General features: G+C 32.6%; 1 protein-coding gene across 1 annotated transcript in view; it reads left to right on the plus strand.

The window, feature by feature from the left end:
• ROBO3_2 (Roundabout, axon guidance receptor) overlaps positions 1–16,465 on the plus strand; it is a 56,560-nt gene extending 40,095 nt beyond the window's left edge. Inside the window, exon 2 of the mRNA XM_012939452.2 lies at positions 9,106–16,465. Coding sequence (XP_012794906.1) covers positions 9,193–14,619 — 5,427 coding nt within the window. The 5' untranslated portion in view covers positions 9,106–9,192 and the 3' untranslated portion in view covers positions 14,620–16,465. The remainder of the gene's footprint in view (positions 1–9,105) is intronic.
• The last annotated feature ends 336 nt before the right edge of the window (positions 16,466–16,801 follow it).

Genomic DNA, 16,801 nt, shown 5'->3' on the forward strand with positions numbered 1-16,801 from the left:
AATAATTAAGATAGATTTTTTCATTAGCCAGAAGTTAAAATATACTTATTCCTTGTTTTCATAGAAGAATATCTATGTGTATTTTACGTTCAGATTCAAAGTTAATTAGTTCTATTTAGGCAAAGATGGAAAGTGGGTAGGAATGGAATCCATGACTCGCGTTCAGTCTAATTTAGGACTCGTCAACTGGATGTACTTAGATTTCAGAGTTGATGTTCAATCTGCGACTAAAACTTAGTAACTTTTGCTTCGAACACCATCGCGTTATCTACTTAACTAATAAGTCTTGATAGTCACTTGCTTGTTCAATGAGGTGAAGTTTAAATTCACTTGGTATTGTTTAATTGAATCTTCCCATTGCAAAAGCAAGTGGCTATCAGGACTCAGTAGCTTAGTGGATAATGCGATGGTACTTGAAGCAAACGGTACTAACTCTCAGATGCAGGTACATCCAGGTGGCGAGTCCTAAATAACGACACTTCTTTTTTCACTTATGTTAGCGAAACTTTAACCGTAGTTGTATATTCGATGTTGCCTCAATGAATAACACTAATCGACCATAAATCTGTAAATAAGGCTTCATGATACTTACTTACTTACTTGCTTACTTACTTACTTACTTACTTACTTACTTACTTACTTACTTACTTACTTACTTACTTACTTACTTACTTACTTACTTACTTACTTACTTACTTACTTACTTACTTACTTACTTACTTACTTACTTACTTACCTAGATGCTTACTAACGCCTGTTACTTCCAAAGGAACATAAGCCGCCGACTAGCATTCTCCACACTAGTTTCATGATGATCTGTGTTAAACCAACTTATTAACTTTGATTTTTATTTCAATGATATACTTGTTTGGCATACATTGAGAAATATTAACAACCTGTTTAGAATACATGACACATTCTAATCATTTTTACTTGTCACTAATAGTACCGTATAGTTAACCATGGATATTCTGTAATCCTTATCAGATGTAAATGAGACATTATAATGATATGTGATATATACATATATGTACACTAAATGTACTCCATCAATAGTTTAGCAAAGTGTATTTATTGTTGTTGAGTAGTTAAGAATTATTCATAATAACTTCATAGTATTCCGACATAGAATAAACGAATATTAGTCCTATGAATTAAACATTTACTTGTCATCCAAAATCCAAAAGAAGAGAAAAGAAAAGAAAAGTAAGTGATAGATAACTAGAAAAGGAAAACGACAACAACATCACACTTAAAAACTTAAAATGGATAAATGAAAGTGTAGAGAATATAAATATCAACCATAAGTGATAATATATAAGGATATAGTTTATAATATACACAGCATACACTCAAATTATTATTATTATTATTATGCGTTTTTTTTTGTAAGAAAGAGACGTTTGTGGAGATTATAGTAATTTGAATAGTTGAATTCATGAGTTGATTAAAGTTAAACCAACATGTACTCACTAGTGATTGAGTTTAAGAGGTATTTCCTAGAGTTCTAGTGAGAAACTATGATCAAAGGAGTTCAACCGTGTCTGTTGTGAGATAGTAACCCATCGAAGACAATAATGGTTGGTGGCTTAATTTCGTCGATTGGTTAAAGTTAGACATTAACACCGTTGGATAGCGGTTGGATCAATGATCTAAAGGTTAAATACACATCCTGGATTCTGCTATCTCATCTTTACTTATATAATATTGCATTAGCTGACATCATGAGTCATTTGAAGCTGGACCACCGTGAGAAACCTGGAAACACTGGATGACCGGCTCATCCTAGTATGGGACTCCTCACTGGCAGTACGCATCCACGATCCAGCCCTTCCTCCGCGAGATTCGAACCTAGCACCTATCAATCTCGCGCGCGAGACGACTGGCCAGCATCCAACGGTGTTAATGTCTAACTTCAATCAATTCACGAAATGCAACGACACATCCACAATTATCTTCAGTCAGTTACCTTCTCGCAACAGCCATGATTGAACTCCAATCATCACTACTTCTCACTAGAACTCCAGGATATACCTCTTGAAACCAGTCACTAGTGTGCATATGTTGAATAATATCAGATATTATAATAATTTCAATCGTTGAGATCATTAGTTAATTAAAGCTAGATCATCATGAAATACTTGAAATCATTGGATAGTCCTTTTTGTCCTATTGATAAAATTCCTCAGTAGTAATATTCATTCATTTTCAATTCTAATTCATCTATCAATTCATTAGTTTCTAAACTAAACTGAATATAAATTCTTTATAGATAGACAGATGTTTATTCAAACTATGTGATTAACCATTATCCATTGAAGTAACATACAAAAAATCTATGATAAAATGATTTTCATTTATCCTTTCTTTATATTCTTCCTTATTTCCCCACCTCCCTTCAATTTATTCTCACTCTCTCCTCTCTCTCCCTCTCTCTCTCTCTCTCCTCCTTAGACTAATGAGTCCACTTATTTAACATCTAATTAATAATTAAAGAATTAAAAACGAGAAGAACAAAACACCAAAAAAAATAGAGAAAAGAAACACACTAAATAAAACAAAGAATAAAATATAGACTGAATAAATAAAGAAAAAAATGGGAAAAAAAAGAGAAAAACAAAAAGAAATCTTATTTAAATAATAAATAAACAAAATAATAATTATCTATATCCACACCCAATTTTAATTGTATTAGTCTGTAATTTAATCTAAACAATGTTTAATATAGACATATATTCATTTCTTAGAAGAATATACTTACCTATACTCACTACTTGTATATAGGCACATATATATATATATATATATATATATATATATATATATATATATATATATGAGCCGATGTGAGAAGTGCGTTTAATATTTACTCATTGTTAATTAGATAAAGGCTTAATAAAGATTATATAATCAATGAAATATAAATAGACATAGGATCAGATAGGGTTTTGTAGAGATTGTAGTAATTTCAATGGTTGAGTTTATGAGTCAATTGTAGCTAGACCATCATGGAAAATCTGGAAGGACCTAGTGTGGAACTCCTCAGCAGCGAATTGTTTGAAGTTAGGCATTAAAACCATTGGTTACTGGCCGGCTCAGTGGTCTAGATAAAAAGTGTTTGCGTACGAGACTGATTGGTCCTGGGTTGGAATCTCGCTAGGCGGGATTGTGAATGTACACTGCTGAAGAGTCCCAGAGTAAGACGAAACGGCTATCCAGTGCTTCCAGGTTTTCCATGTTGGTCTACATTGAATTGACTCGTGAATTCAACAGTTAAATTACTATAATATCCTCTCTGATTATAAACAGAGTTGTTTGAATATCATGATGCTTATATTGAAATGATGTTGTATTTTAACAGACTTACGTAATTACTTACGCCCATTATCCCTTGTGATGGAGCATAGATCAAACACTAACCAGTATTCTCTATCTAACTCTGTCGTGGGCAATAGTTTACAGCTTGCTGTTCATCCTTCTTTCATGTTTGCTTCCAATGCTCGACGTAGTTCATTCTTCGGCCTTAATCTTTCAAGTTTCCATTCAGGAATCTAAGTTTGGTGTTTGCCTCGTGACCCATTTTGATGATTTCTTTAAAGTATGTCGTATTCACTTCCATTGTCTTTTCCTAATTTGCACATTAGCTGTAAGCTGGTTTGTTCTCTCTTACAGAAGTTGTTGTTGATGTTATCCGCCCAACGAATATTATCTTACGTAAACAACTATTTATAAGTACCTGTACATTTTTGATGATGGTTGTAGTAGTCTTTGAGATTTCAGTTCCGTATAGTAGAACCATATTGATTTTTTTATTGAAGATTGTGACTTTGATATTGATTGAAAGTTGTTTTAAGTTTCATATTTTCTTCAATTGTCGTAATGCTGTCCTTGCTTTGATAACCCTCATTTTATTTTAACAATTAGTCAAATAGTTTATCTAATATGAAGATTATGAAGTAGAAGGTACATGAAAAATATTCAACTGATAATTGTATCATGTATAAATTTACATTAAAGGCTGACTATAGACCCAAATATACATTACCAATGGTAAGGACTATTAACATTCAAATAAATAATCTTCAGTTTATCATCAATGATCCAACAAACTATCTGTAAAACACAACAAATACCTTGTGCTCATGAATCACATAAACAACAGTATTACCTATCAGACTATCATATAAATTATCAATATACTTATATTCAGCCTTAATACAGGAATCCCATTTCTTTGCATACAATGATGTAGTCAATTACCGTTTTAATTTGATCTGTAACTACGACTAACTTAAATTCCAATAGTTGAAATCATCAGTGAATTGAAGCTAGACCACTATAGAAAACCTGGAAGCACTGCACAGCCGTTTCGTTCTATCGTGGGACTCTTCAGCAGTGCGCATCCACGATCCAACCCCCCGAGAGATTAGAACCCAGGACTAAGCAGTCTCGTGCGCGAGCACTGAACCATTAGACCACTGGGCAGGCTGGCATCCTGTGCTGTTAATGTCTAAGTTCAACCAATCCACGAAATTGCACCACCGTACACCATTGTTTTCAGTGAGCTGATATCTCACAACAGACCTGGTTGAACTCCACCAGTCACGGCTTCTCACTATAACTTCAGGAAATGCCTCTTGAAGTCAGTCACTAGTGATAACTTAAATTCATCAAGAATTCATTACTGTTTAAGGGAAGAAAAAAACTAGACAAAACAGTTCAGGTTCAAAATAAAAAAGAACAAACTAAAAAGTATTGATAAGAACATCAATCAAAATGTATATTCCTTTTATATAAAATATGATTAGTATCTCTTATTCGCTTACTGTTTACAGTCAGTAACATAATAATATCGACTAGTTTTGTATTAACAACTGTTTCATAAATATCACATTTTATTATGAAAACAAGTTTTAGAAGTACATAGATAACTTTTTAACATAAATATATGGTTGATTATAAGAATAGTAATCACCATTAAAGTAGCTAATGACTCTTGTGGGTGAACTCTCCTTGTCCACCAACCTGGTTGAAGCACCGGATATTTACCTTTTGTCTTCTCAATTTCGTAAACAACACCCGTGTTGCGAGAAGGCAGTGAGTAGGATTTCCCTGTCAGTGGTTGTATACATGTGGCTATGTGAGAGTATTTGGAGAGAGCTGACTCTCACCACTCTCGACCGTACCAGGGTATTACGACCTAATAAATCTGTAAACTATGATATTATGATAGTAAGTGGGGGGACCAATACTTATTATACTAGTTCTCAAAAATAATGCACAGAAATTATAACGTGTGTTGTTTAGTCGAGTAAGAACCATGAAAAATGACTGATGGGCCATATTGATTGAGGATTTGACTAATAATATTAATATCAAAAGGGAATTTTATGGAGATTTTAGTAATTTTATAGTTGCATTCATCGGTTAATTGAAGCTAGACAACCATGGAAAACCTGGAAGCACTCGATGGCCGTTTCGTCCTACTGTGGGACTACTCAACAATGAGTATCCACAATCCTGCCTCACGAGATTTGAACCCAAGACCTATCAGTCTCGCGCGTGAACACTTAACCTCTACACCACTGAGCCGACCGGCACCCAACAATATCATTATCTATCTTTAAACAATTCATGAAATTGAACGACACATCAACTATTATCTTCAGTGAGTTACTATCTCACAACAGATCCGGTTGAACTGCGCACTTCTGAGGAATCCTATGCTAGAACGAAACAGCCATCCAGTGCTTCCAAGTTTTCCATAGTGATCCTACTTCAGTTGACTCATGATCTCAACTATTGAAATATAAACGTTTATATTGTAATATTTATTTCTATTGATGCAAATCAATGTGAACTTCTCTTCTCTTTCTCTCTCTCTCTTTTGTCTTTGAATTCTTTTAAATCTTTCTTTAATTGTATTAAATGATCTGTTAAGGAATATTCATAAAATAATCTTAATCATTTAAATGAACAACTGTTCATCATTTTTAGTTCAATTGTAGATCTTTTTTGTTGTTGGTTTGTCTCAACTTAAATGATAAATTAGTTACTATGATATATAAAATAAGAAAAGAAAATGACGCGGAAAGAAGTACTTTTTTCTCTTCTTTTCTCTTTTTTTCTTTTCTTTTTACTTTCGCTTTTCTTTTCTTTCTTCTTTTTTCTTTTTACTTGTATATTAGGTAATATGAAAGTTTGTTGAAATTTGAATGGGATGAATTGAATAGAAATATTTAACAACAATTAGTGTTATCTGATCATTATCATTGAAGTTATGTAAAAAGAAGAAAATAATATAAAGTAGTTATAAATGTTATTTATCAGTCAGTTAGTCAGTCAGCTATAACGAAGGACCAGGCATATATATGCATCGGTCCAGGTTGCCATACCGCATTAGCACAACAGGATGAACACCGGATTCATAAATGTACTTAATTCAGAGGTGGTAATATATAGAAGAAAGATAGCATATAAGGATATAGTACAGGAAGAAAGAATTAGTTCGTAGAAATAAAGGTATGAAGCGGTTTTAATCTCCTAGTTTGAGGGAAGACAAAGAGTGTATGCACCTACACCATTGTGATCTATTCTGAGCCACGTCACCTAGAGTCTCCAACCAATGGTTAGGATAGTCAAGCGGACCCCAACCAAGTAGTTTGCATCTGTCAACATGGCTCAGACCAGATGTTAGATAAATGTTATTTGATTAGAATTGAATGGTTGAAAATGTTAGAAATGGAATTTTCGAAAAGTTACATGGCAATTTTTGAAAAAATAAAGTATGAGTTAGTTAGTTAGTTAGTTACTTACGTGTGTTATCCCTCATGGAGAAGTATAGACCGCCCACCAGTACTTATCATCCAACCTTGTCTTGGGCAATCTTTTGCAGTTCTTTCTAGTTGACGTTCATCCTTTTCATGATTACTTTCAATTCTCGACACATAGTGTTCTTTGACCTTCCTTCTTTTGTTTCCCTTCAGGATTCCAAGTTAGGGTTTGTCTCGTGAAGTACTTTGATTATTTCTGTAATGTATGTCCTATCCAATTCCACGTCTTGTCCTAAATTCCTCTTCAGCTGGAAGCTGGTTTGTTTTCTCCCAGAGAAGGCTGTTGCCTATGGTACCCGACCAATGGATGTTGAGCATCTTGTGTAGACAACTATTTATAAATACTTGTACATTCTCGATTACGGTTGTAGTAGTTCTCGAGGTTTCAGCTCCGTATAGTAGAACTGTCTCGACATTCGTATTGAAGATTTTGACTTTGATAGTGTTTGACACTTGTTATTGAGTAAGATTTTATTCAGGAAATTTAACTGTTTAGTTACTGAGTAGGTAATTAGTGACTACTGGAGTGTGCGTAAAGGTTAGTAACTATCATCTTAAAAGAGACAACGATTTGTTGTTAATTGCACTCTCAATGTTACTTTCAGCTTTTCTTAAAAATGATATTTCACATAATATTTTAGTGGATTTTGGTAACTACAACCAAATATGGTTGATTTACAAATTGAGTTGAACACGTGATTTTTTTGCTAAACTTTACTGTTTAATTTACTTTAGAAATCAAATCATTGAGTCTGTTTATCATATCAAAACCATGAAGAAACATTGAATAGTTCATCTGACCATTATTACATATAAATATTGGTACAAGGAGGCACCAAATAGATATGTACCACATAAATTATTCGGTTTATGTGAGGGCTAGGAGACTGCTCTGGTGCCCAAACCGAAGCAGGTGGTTTTATTAGGGGCCATACCCCGAGCCTTTGACCTAAATGTCCAATACCCAAGGTAATGAAGCAACGTAAAGAAATTCAGTCCCATAGTAGACCATGACCAATAATTGGTCCATAAATCACTTGTTTCCTTAGGATCCTGGAGCTCATGTGACCATTGGTTTGAATCAGGGTTTCCCAACTCCCCTCTGTGGATTCTCCATATCCATCAAATCGGTTAAAGTGCCGAACATTCGCTTTTCGTCTTCTTAATTTTTGTAAACAACACCCCTGCCATCAGAAGGCAGTGATTAGGATTTCCCTGTCAAAGGTTGCATGCACGTGGCCACTTGAGAGCATTTCGAGAGGAAGGGGTGACTCTCCACACTCTCGACCGTACCAGGGTATTACGACCTAATAAATCTGTAAACTGTGATATTATGACAGTAAGTGAATTAAATATAGTCTAACTTTACATGAACATACGTGGAAATCGAAACGAATAGTTTGACAGAAATTGGAAGTCAAATAATTAGAAGGTATTATATGCGAAATTATGTTTTTAAATAAATAAAGTGTTTAAAATTCAAAAGGTAACTTTCACCTTTCACTAGATAAACTTTAAACCAATCAAAATCAACATTTTCAAAGAATGGATAGTGGCTAGCAGTGGAATCTAAGATGCACGTTTCGTCTTAATTGGGACTCATCAGCTGGATGTAACTGCATCTGAGGGTTGATGTTTACTCTGAGACTTGAACCCAAAGTACTGTTCGCTTCAAACCCCATCACGTTATCCTATCTGAGCTAGAAATATTCTTTATCCTTTTATCAAAATACTCTTTAGCGGCCCTATATCTGACTCCAGTTTAGTCATTTCTGATTGCTATTGAAATGTACATGTCACCTAACCTCGTGTATAATCATTGACTTAAATGGCGTTAGTGAATAATACGAGAATGAATTTTCGAATACATATATTTTATACAATCATTGGTCCAGGCAGATGATCAAAAGAACGAAGCGAAACGAAATGATACGCGATGGAGAAAGCATTTGAGCCAATTTCATGTAATCAAGGTTTAATCAATTTGTATAGTCACACAAAAATAAGCTACAGCCATTTAATGAGTAGAATAAGCGATATATATACACACACATACGCTCATATAAAAACAGTCAAGGTTGATAAGTGTATAATTAACAAGGTCAATATATGACTCAAGAAGAATGGATAAATCGGTTTGTTCAGCAGTTAGAATAAGTTATATAGGCTTAACATAGTAACCGACACTACAACACCATGTTGAAAGTATTTTATTTGTTTTCATCATAGAATATAGATATGTATATATTCTTCTTTTGTTCTTCTCTTTTAGTAATTCAGACACTGGAATTTTCAAGGAACCATTAATCCATCCATTATAATTGATCGTAAACAATAACAATAGCAGTTTATTCAGATAATGATGACTTTAATATATCAATATCTAATTCTAATTATTCAGTTTAGAATAGGAATAACTGTGTATAGAAATGAAATAGATCCTAAAAAGAATATGATCAAACCTATCATAACTCATTCACCATCAGATGTATTTTCAACAGATAGTATACTTGAATTCACATGTCAAGCTACTGGTTATCCAAAACCTAATATTGTATGGTATGATGCAATTAATGGTAAACAAGTTATTGATGAAGTACCAAGTAGTGGAACAACATCTGGTATACATGTTAATCAACATTATGGTAAACTTTTAATTTCTAATCCTGAAAAAGGTAAATTATATTCATTTTATTGTAATGCTTCAAATTCAGCTGGATGGACAATAAGTCAACCTCCAGTACGTGGTGGTACAGTTTATATAAGTTCTCAATTTAAACAAATACCAGTGGATAAAACTGTTCATGAAGGTGATAAGGTTGTGATGGAATGTATACCTCCAATAGGTTTACCTGAAGTTAAGGTTTATTGGTTAAAAAATAATAATTTGATTTCTGCACAAAATGGAGTAAAACCTAGAAATAATATCTCTGTGATAAATGAATTTAAGTCTAATATTGAAATATCAATTGACGGAAGTTTGCATATAAATCCTGTTACTATTAAAGACAGTGGAACATATAATTGTGTGGCATCTAATATCGCCGGTGAACAAGTTTCTCCTTCAGCCTATCTTATGGTTAAATCACGTACTCGATTTCTGGAAACACCTGTAGATATTAGGGTCAAGAAAGGACGTGATATAAAGCTGAAATGTAAAGTCCAGGGCAATCATGTTGTTAAATGGAAACGAGGCCCTGGGGAAGAACCGATAGATCCGAATCGGGCTGAATTGACTGAAAGTTATCTCCTTATTAGAAACGCTCAGATTTCCGACTCTGGTACATATATTTGCACTGCTGCTGGAGGTATTGAAGCTGATGCCACGGTCATAGTTGATACACCACCAGCATTTTCTGTCACACCAGATGATCTGACAGTTAACGAAGGAGAAACTGCAGTGTTTCATTGTGTAGCTGCGGGGCATCCATTGCCAGCAATTTATTGGGAGCTTCCGGATAAAACACCCATTTTTCCCGGTGACCAAACAATAAATGAATTTCATAATGGCAAACATTATTTAACTCCTGAAGGAAGTTTAGAAGTTAGAGATGTCAGACAAAAAGATTCTGGTAAATACCAATGCACAGCGCATTCATCTATCGATACAATTCATACGAGTGCAACATTGCACGTCATTAACCTGTCTAAGAAAAAGCTGGTTTCATCGAAAGATGTATATTCACTTTCTGAAAACGAACCAAGACAATTTTCTCCATCTAATTTTCATTGGCTGTCCCCTATAATAGGACTTCCACCTGCAAACCAAACACGAACCGTTGGTGAGATAGTCACATTGGATTGCGAACTGGGATTAACTAGGGGCCTGCCTGGATCTTTGGCATCAACACTGCCTTACTCAGACTTATCTGACTGGTCTATTGGATGGTATAGGTCTACGAAGGATGGTGTAAAGGAAAATATAGACATCTCAAACCCGCCTTATGATCAGCGTTACACTTTGCTTCCACGAGGTAGCCTTCAGATATCAAATTTACGAACAGAAGATTCTGGAAATTATACATGCACTGCAAGTTCAGTTATCAAACCTTACTTAGATGGTAGTTCGGTGTCATTTACTTTACAATCTAACTGGACCTCTTACTTAAATGTTGTACCTGAAGGAACACCGGCAACGGCATCTATTAGCAACGAAAGTCCTCTTCCTCCGCCAGAAAACCTAAAAGCTACTAATGTGACGTCATCGACTGTCATACTAGTTTGGGATCTACCATTCCCTCCACTCCTCTCACAAGAATTCACACAAGGTAACCCAATGAAATCTCATCAGATTACCTATTGGGTTGAGCTCTATAGACCTGATAGACCAACAGATGGATGGATAGTGGTTGAAAAAAATTGGCACGCTCATACTGTACAGTTAGGAGGATTACAACCAGAAACTATATATTATTTTTTAATTAGACCTCGTTGGAACGAGGGAAGAGTAGGTTGGGCTAGCGCTCCTCTGGGTCCAGTTTTAACTCTAAAAGAACATGTTGTAAGTCATCAGGAGAGTCAATTATCGGACAGAGAAGCTTTGAAGTCCTTTGAAGATGTTAACTTAATACTACGAGAATTGTATCCACTTTCACCTAAAAGGGTACGAGTTAGCTGGTCCATTACAGAAGTTCTCCCTGTACTATCAATGGTAAAAGGTTATTCTGTTTATCACAGAGAAGTCCCCTTGATGCAATGCATTTCAAACAAACTGGAGGGCATGTACTCAGATGCAACTGAACTAACAACGAAGAGTGGGGAAAGAATGTACTGTAGCATAAAATCTACCACTTCTATAGATTCACATTCTCTGTTTCGTCTTGAAACAATGCAAAATCTACAACAAAATTTTAAGAATAAGCAAGAACAAGAATTCAATAACGCGACATCGGACCCATGGACGGCCATTGATATCAAAGCTCAATATCAAAAAGATAGGAAATATAGTGACATTCGTAACTCACTAACAATCCAGGAAACTAGCCTTTTACGTGATCTTGAAGCCTTTCGATGTTATGAAATCAAAGTTAAAGCATATTCATCTAACTCCTTGATGGAAAATATTGAAAGCCGAGAAAGTAATACTCTTAGAGTTTTAACTTTTGAAAGCTTCCCAAGTTCACCACCGGATAGAATATTTGCTGTGTGGATATCTAACACAACCATAGAACTCTCGTGGGATCCACCGCCTGTAATCAGTTGGAACGGACTATTAATGGGTTATATAATATATGTATATGACGAAGATGCAAGTAACCATCAAAGTTTCAATTTATCTTATACTGAACAAAAGACATTGATTAAAGGATTAACTGGAAAAACTATATATTTTGTTCAGATGGCTGCAGTTACATGTAAAGGAATCGGAGTACGAAGTGCACCTATCCAATTAAAGCCTGATTTACGCAAAAAAGGATTAGGCGTTGGTTGGGGTTTTGATGTACAAACTGGTAAACTTTTACAATTTATGAGTATTGAAAGAAAAGAAAGTAATGATAAAGGGGCAGATTTTCTAAATCAACCATGGCTTATTGTGACAATTATATGCAGTTTACTAGTATGGTGTGCTACTGTCACTCTAATAACATTTTGTTGTAGACATCAACGTTATCGATTCAGAAAATCTGCTGGTACTGTACTCATAGCTAATAATTCACAATGTGGCTCAATAGCTGATGGATCTAATAATACTTGTACAAGTATAAATAATTCCATAACTGAAAATAAAATTTCTAAGAGTTCACATCATTTACAAAAAGATCATGTTCAATTGGAACCATTATTAAGATCAGAAACACCTAATATAGAAAATGATAATTGTTTAGAAACTGTAGATAAAGTGAAATATATAGGATGGTGTCAATATCCTTCAACTACTCAAAATCAAAGTTTACATAATATAACTAATAATTCCTATAATGAATATAATAATAAAGAGTCTAATGATACTCAAATCAATTCATTTAATCCAACACTTTTAGCATTAACTCGTTCACCACATATATCAAATGAAACAAATAATGTTGGACTATATGCTACAGCAGAAAATATCACGAATCCAAATAGTCAATCTAATCATCTTGTACTTCAACGACCAAATACATTAATTCATTTCACAAATGATTGTACTTCACGTACATCCTATTTAAGTTATCAATCTCATATAATTCCAAAATCACAAATAAATACTAATATTCCTTCTAATGGATATAATAATATAGATCAAACATTTTGTGCAGTTACACGAATTGGTTTAACTAGTTTACCTTTAATAGCACCAATAGCACCAATTAATAGTTTACAACATATCAATGATACAATACCATCTTCTCATTCAATATATGATTGTAATGAAAATATACCACAATTGACTGTAGCACCTTATGCAACTGTATCTCTTATTCATAATACAATGAATACTACTAATAATACATCAACAAACAATTGTAATATATCCACTTTTTATACTATAAACAATGGAGTTTATGATGATGATGATGATAATATTGATACACCTAGTGAATTAACTTATGAATTTGATGAAAGTTTAACACCTTCTATAACTACAAATAATAAAATCAATTTAAATATTGATTATACAAAGTGTAATTTACATCAAGCACAGTTACAAACTAATCAATCATCATATACAAATTATACAAATCCTTGTTGTCAAGCCAATAATAATAATAATATGAATATGAATAATGAAGAAAATGGTAATAGATCACAATTTTCTTCATTAGGACAACATGATCTAGTTGATTTATCACAAAGACAAGATCTAAGAAATAAATCGAATTCTGCAACATCTAGTAGTTTAACAAATGATGATGAAAAATCTTATAGATGGAAGAAAATAACAAGTGATATAGTAACAAATGAATTTGATAATAATTTAATTACAACTAGTTCAAATCATTTACCTATGAGTAATTATTTAAAACAAAATCATTCAAAGATGATCATGACAACAACAACAACAACAACAATGGCATCGACGACAACAACAACAACCGTGGCAGGAACAACACAATATCAAAATTCATTTACATCAAAATGTGAAAAGAGTGAAGGATACTTGTATTGTTATAATGATAAACAAATAATACCACCTCCACCAAAATCACCACCACCTCCAGCACCAAAATATAATCATGATATTTATGATCATAATAATAATAATAATAGTATGATGAATTATCAATGTTCGCCAAGGAAAACTGATAAACCTCATGAATTAACAATAGAATATTCATCTTCATCATCTTTATCATCAATAACACATACAACACATTCAACTATACCAAACATGAATGAAAAGAAACAAATTCCACAATCTAATCCAATAATAATAACACCTAGTAAACATAATGAAACAGAATATCTATTTAATACAAATCATCATAATAATGTACAATTAAACAATCCTAAATCATCTATAAATGAACAAAATATATACTACTCAAATTATTGTAGTAGTGATAATGATAGAGAAAATCATTATAATATTTCTAATAATTGTTCTAATCATCCACATCATCATCATCCTCCTCCTCATCATCATCATCAACAACAACAACAACCACCACCATCACAACAACAACAACAACAATATCAAAATCAATCATTGAATACATCATTATCATTAGATAAACAATCATTTATACAAAGACCAATAATGTTATTAAATGAACATGAATTAACTAATACTCCATCATCAACATTTTGTATATCATTAAGTCCAGAAGAGCATTCTAGTTCAACTTATGCTCAAGTGTATTAAACTTATATATACAGTAATCATGTTATTTGGTAATTACATGGTATTTACATTTTCCCAGTCTTTTCATACACACACACACATACACATAAACACATTGGCACAGAATGACAATTTCATAAATTAGTGATGTAATCATCATTCCAATTTCATTATTATTGTAATACCTATTAGTTATTATTATTATTATTATTTGCTTGGCTATTTTATTTGATTCTTCTATTAGTTGAAAATCTATTATATAATTTCTCAGTTAGTTGTCAGGTGTGTGTATGTGTGTGTGTGTGTTTGTTTATTTGACAAGTTTACCATTTCATTCACAATGTATAAACTTATCTTTGTATAAATATGAGCAATTTTTCAATCTTTTCATTTATTTGTTTACTTATTAACTCATTTTATTGATTGATTGTTGTGTGTTTATTGATTTATTGATTTTTTGGCATAGGATATTTTTCCCTCCCTCCTTCTCTAAAATTGAGCTCATAGTTACACAGTATTCTTTAAATATTACGTAATCGTGAGTCGATTTTTTTTTTAAAAAAATTAGGGATATAAATAATGATAGGAATATTCTATGACTATCATAATATTATATTTATTTATCATTTCATAATAAATATTTCTCTTTAGTAGGTTACTAAGAGATTGAATTCGTTTTAAGTAGATGTAATACACTGAAATGATTATGCAATCATCATCATCTTCATCATCATCATTACTGTTCTATGTATGAAAATGTTTTGACTTTGTTTCCAACATATAATAAGAATAGCTACTTTATAAACCATAGTTTACTTTCATCTTTCTTTTTGTCAATTCCTATGTACAGATTTGGCTTTATGAACAAATAAAATATTAATGAATTAGGGATAATGATAGATTTCAACAAAACAATAACACACACACTCTCTCTCACACACACACACACACTCATTGTTTGTGCATTCACTTCACAATGTTTGTATTTATTTCTTGTTTGTCCTTTTATATTCCAATTCAGCCTGATTTGTATATTATATACAAATGATTATGTTTTCAATAGAACAGTTGTTTGTATCATTACAGTGTTCTATTCTAAATAAGAAAACTAACACAATCCAATTACTCTTTTAATAAAGAAAGAAAGAAAGAAAAGAAATAGAATAATCTTATTTCCTCTGTTTAACGTTCTTAGATTTATCTTTTGTGTTTATTCTAATGTTTTCTATTTCATTTGCTTCTTTCAATGATGATGACGACGACGACGATGAGGAGGAGGATGATATTTGTTCTTGTTATACTTACCCAGTGAATGACCATCATTAATTAAAACTGTTTACTTCGGTTATTTGATAACAACTTCACACACACAAAACCATACCTTCTTACACACACACACACTACACACAAATACACACATATATATATATATATACATGCAATTATTCAATATGTAAAAATTATTTATTTTTCCCAACTTATCTATTCGTTGTCTTCGCTACTATTTTATTTATCTATTTATTTATTTACTTATTGTGTTATTTGTATAGAAACAAAAAAGGATTAATGAGAACCAAATGCTAAATGATTATACAAACAAATGATGATTAATTTAGAAGTTTTTCTTGTCCCTTTGTACAGAAGATTTTATTGAAATATGGTGAATAAAAGTTAAAGTGTTTTATTGTTCTGTGTTTTTTTTTGTTTTGTTTGCTTTTGATTGAGATCATGAACTGATTGATGTTAGATTAACCATTGAAGTATTGGAAGGTCGTTTCGTCCTATTTTGGGACTCCTCAGTAATGTGTATCCACGATGCCGCTCACGGAATTCGAACACAGGGCCTTCAGTCTTGCAAGTGAACACTTAACCATTAAACCATTGAGACAGCCGGTATTCAACGGTGTTAATGTTTAAACTCAAAAAAAATTTTTTTCTAAAATAGCATTCTTTAAGTAAAAGTATTTCAATCGTTTAAATATCCCCATCATATTACAAGACTAATTTATGAATGAAGAATATTATTTTCGATAGATTCTATTCACGTTCTACAATTCATATATCCAAATTATAAAGCTAAAAAATGGTCAGATTAACGGTAAAGTACATCGTTTGAAATTAAAGAATGTGAACTTTAGGATTAGCAAACACAATAGAATAAAACTGCTATTATTGATATTTTAACTTGAATCAACTCATATGT

This window comes from Schistosoma haematobium, chromosome 4 (genome assembly GCF_000699445.3).
Source record: "Schistosoma haematobium chromosome 4, whole genome shotgun sequence".
Classification (NCBI taxonomy): domain Eukaryota; kingdom Metazoa; phylum Platyhelminthes; class Trematoda; order Strigeidida; family Schistosomatidae; genus Schistosoma; species Schistosoma haematobium.